Genomic DNA, 1,465 nt, shown 5'->3' on the forward strand with positions numbered 1-1,465 from the left:
GATTTATATTTTGTTTTAACCATGAGATTTGTATAAAATGTCTCATAGGTAAAATAGTACTATTTTCTGCTGATAGCATCTTATCTTTTTTTTTTGAAAGAGGATTTTTAGGGGGTAAGGAAAAGATTTTGAATAATCAGAGTAATATTCTGAACTTTATTTCTCATATATAAAAGGAACATTTTGACAGTCATATTATGGATATTGTTCAAATATAAATAATGTAAGAAGCAGAGATATTTCATAAAACTAGGAACAAAATAGAGATGACTGCTTATCAACAATATTATTTTACAGGCAAAAAGTTTCAGAACCGGTTCCCAGCAGTGCCCGGCTCCCGGCATCTCTTCGCTGGCCCACTGTCTGCGCCGGCCCTGCCCCAGCCAAGAGCACCTGCGCGGCAGGCCCACAGCTGGTAGCCTCGCGCCCCTCACATGGCCGCGAGACTCAGAAATCTTTCTAGGAGCAGTGAGGAAGACAGAAGAACCGCTTGGGCTGGTAAAGCCATCTGCCAGGCACTACTGCCACCATGCCCAAGAGAAAGGCAAAAGGAGATGCTAAAGGTGACAAAGCAAAGGTGAAGGATGAGCCACAGAGGAGATCGGCATGGTTGTCTGCTAAACCTTCCCCTCCAAAACCAGAGCCCAGGGCAAAAAAAGCCCCCTGCAAAGAAGGGAGAGAAGCTAGCCAAAGGGAGAAAGGGGAAAGCAGAAGACAACAAAGATGGGAACAACCCTGCAAAAAACCAAGATGCCTCCACAGTCCAGTCACAGAAAGCAGAAGGCACAGGGGATGCCAAGTGAAGTATACTTTTTTGATAGCTCTGTACCTCTAGTGACTCTACTGTTCGAAATACTGTTTTTTTTAAATCAAATTTTGCAAAGACGTATATATTTTTTTAAGTTATGTTGTTAGCACACAAGATGCTTTGTTGTTATCTCTTGTGGAAAGGGCAAAATAACCACTAATAGAATGTTTCAGAAGCTGGATTGAAATGGGGGAAAACAGAATTTTCTATCCTCGTATTTGAAGATTATTCTTGGTTCCCAGGAGAGATTCTCCTACATTCACACATGACAGCCACTATGGCTCAGAAACCTTACCATGTGGGGAAGCAAAACCTCATGTCTTCTCCTTTCCTGATGCCATCAACACATCCTTGCCTTCCTGAAACCAAGAGTAATGATGCGGCCTTGGCACCCCTAGAATCAGCTGCGTCAGGTAACAATACTCAGGATTTCTGGTGATGACATCAAGATGATGTTGCTCAAAAAGACAGGATTCCTGTTTGTAGTTTGTGGATCATCTCATTAATGGTCCTGGAGTTTTTAGTTCCTTTCCTCCATGTCAGAGGTGACCTGTGAAAAGCTCTTATATGCCTCATGTGAAATATTCACCCTTTCTGAAAACTTTTCCTGTTCATTGCAGCAACAAACTTTGTTGACTTTTTGGAGACGGGAATTTG

At 42.2% G+C, this 1,465-nt stretch overlaps 1 protein-coding gene across 1 annotated transcript; it reads left to right on the forward strand.

Moving 5' to 3' along the window:
* Positions 1 to 385: 385 nt before the first annotated feature.
* On the forward strand, positions 386 to 803 carry LOC112063603 (high mobility group nucleosome-binding domain-containing protein 4-like). The gene is given in 2 exon segments (XM_024118628.3): positions 386 to 661; positions 663 to 803. Coding segments are annotated over 2 exon segments (273 nt in total). The 5' UTR covers positions 386 to 529.
* The last annotated feature ends 662 nt before the right edge of the window (positions 804 to 1,465 follow it).

The sequence above is a fragment of the Physeter macrocephalus genome, chromosome 16 (assembly GCF_002837175.3).
Source record: "Physeter macrocephalus isolate SW-GA chromosome 16, ASM283717v5, whole genome shotgun sequence".
In the NCBI taxonomy this organism is placed as follows: Eukaryota; Metazoa; Chordata; class Mammalia; order Artiodactyla; family Physeteridae; genus Physeter; species Physeter macrocephalus.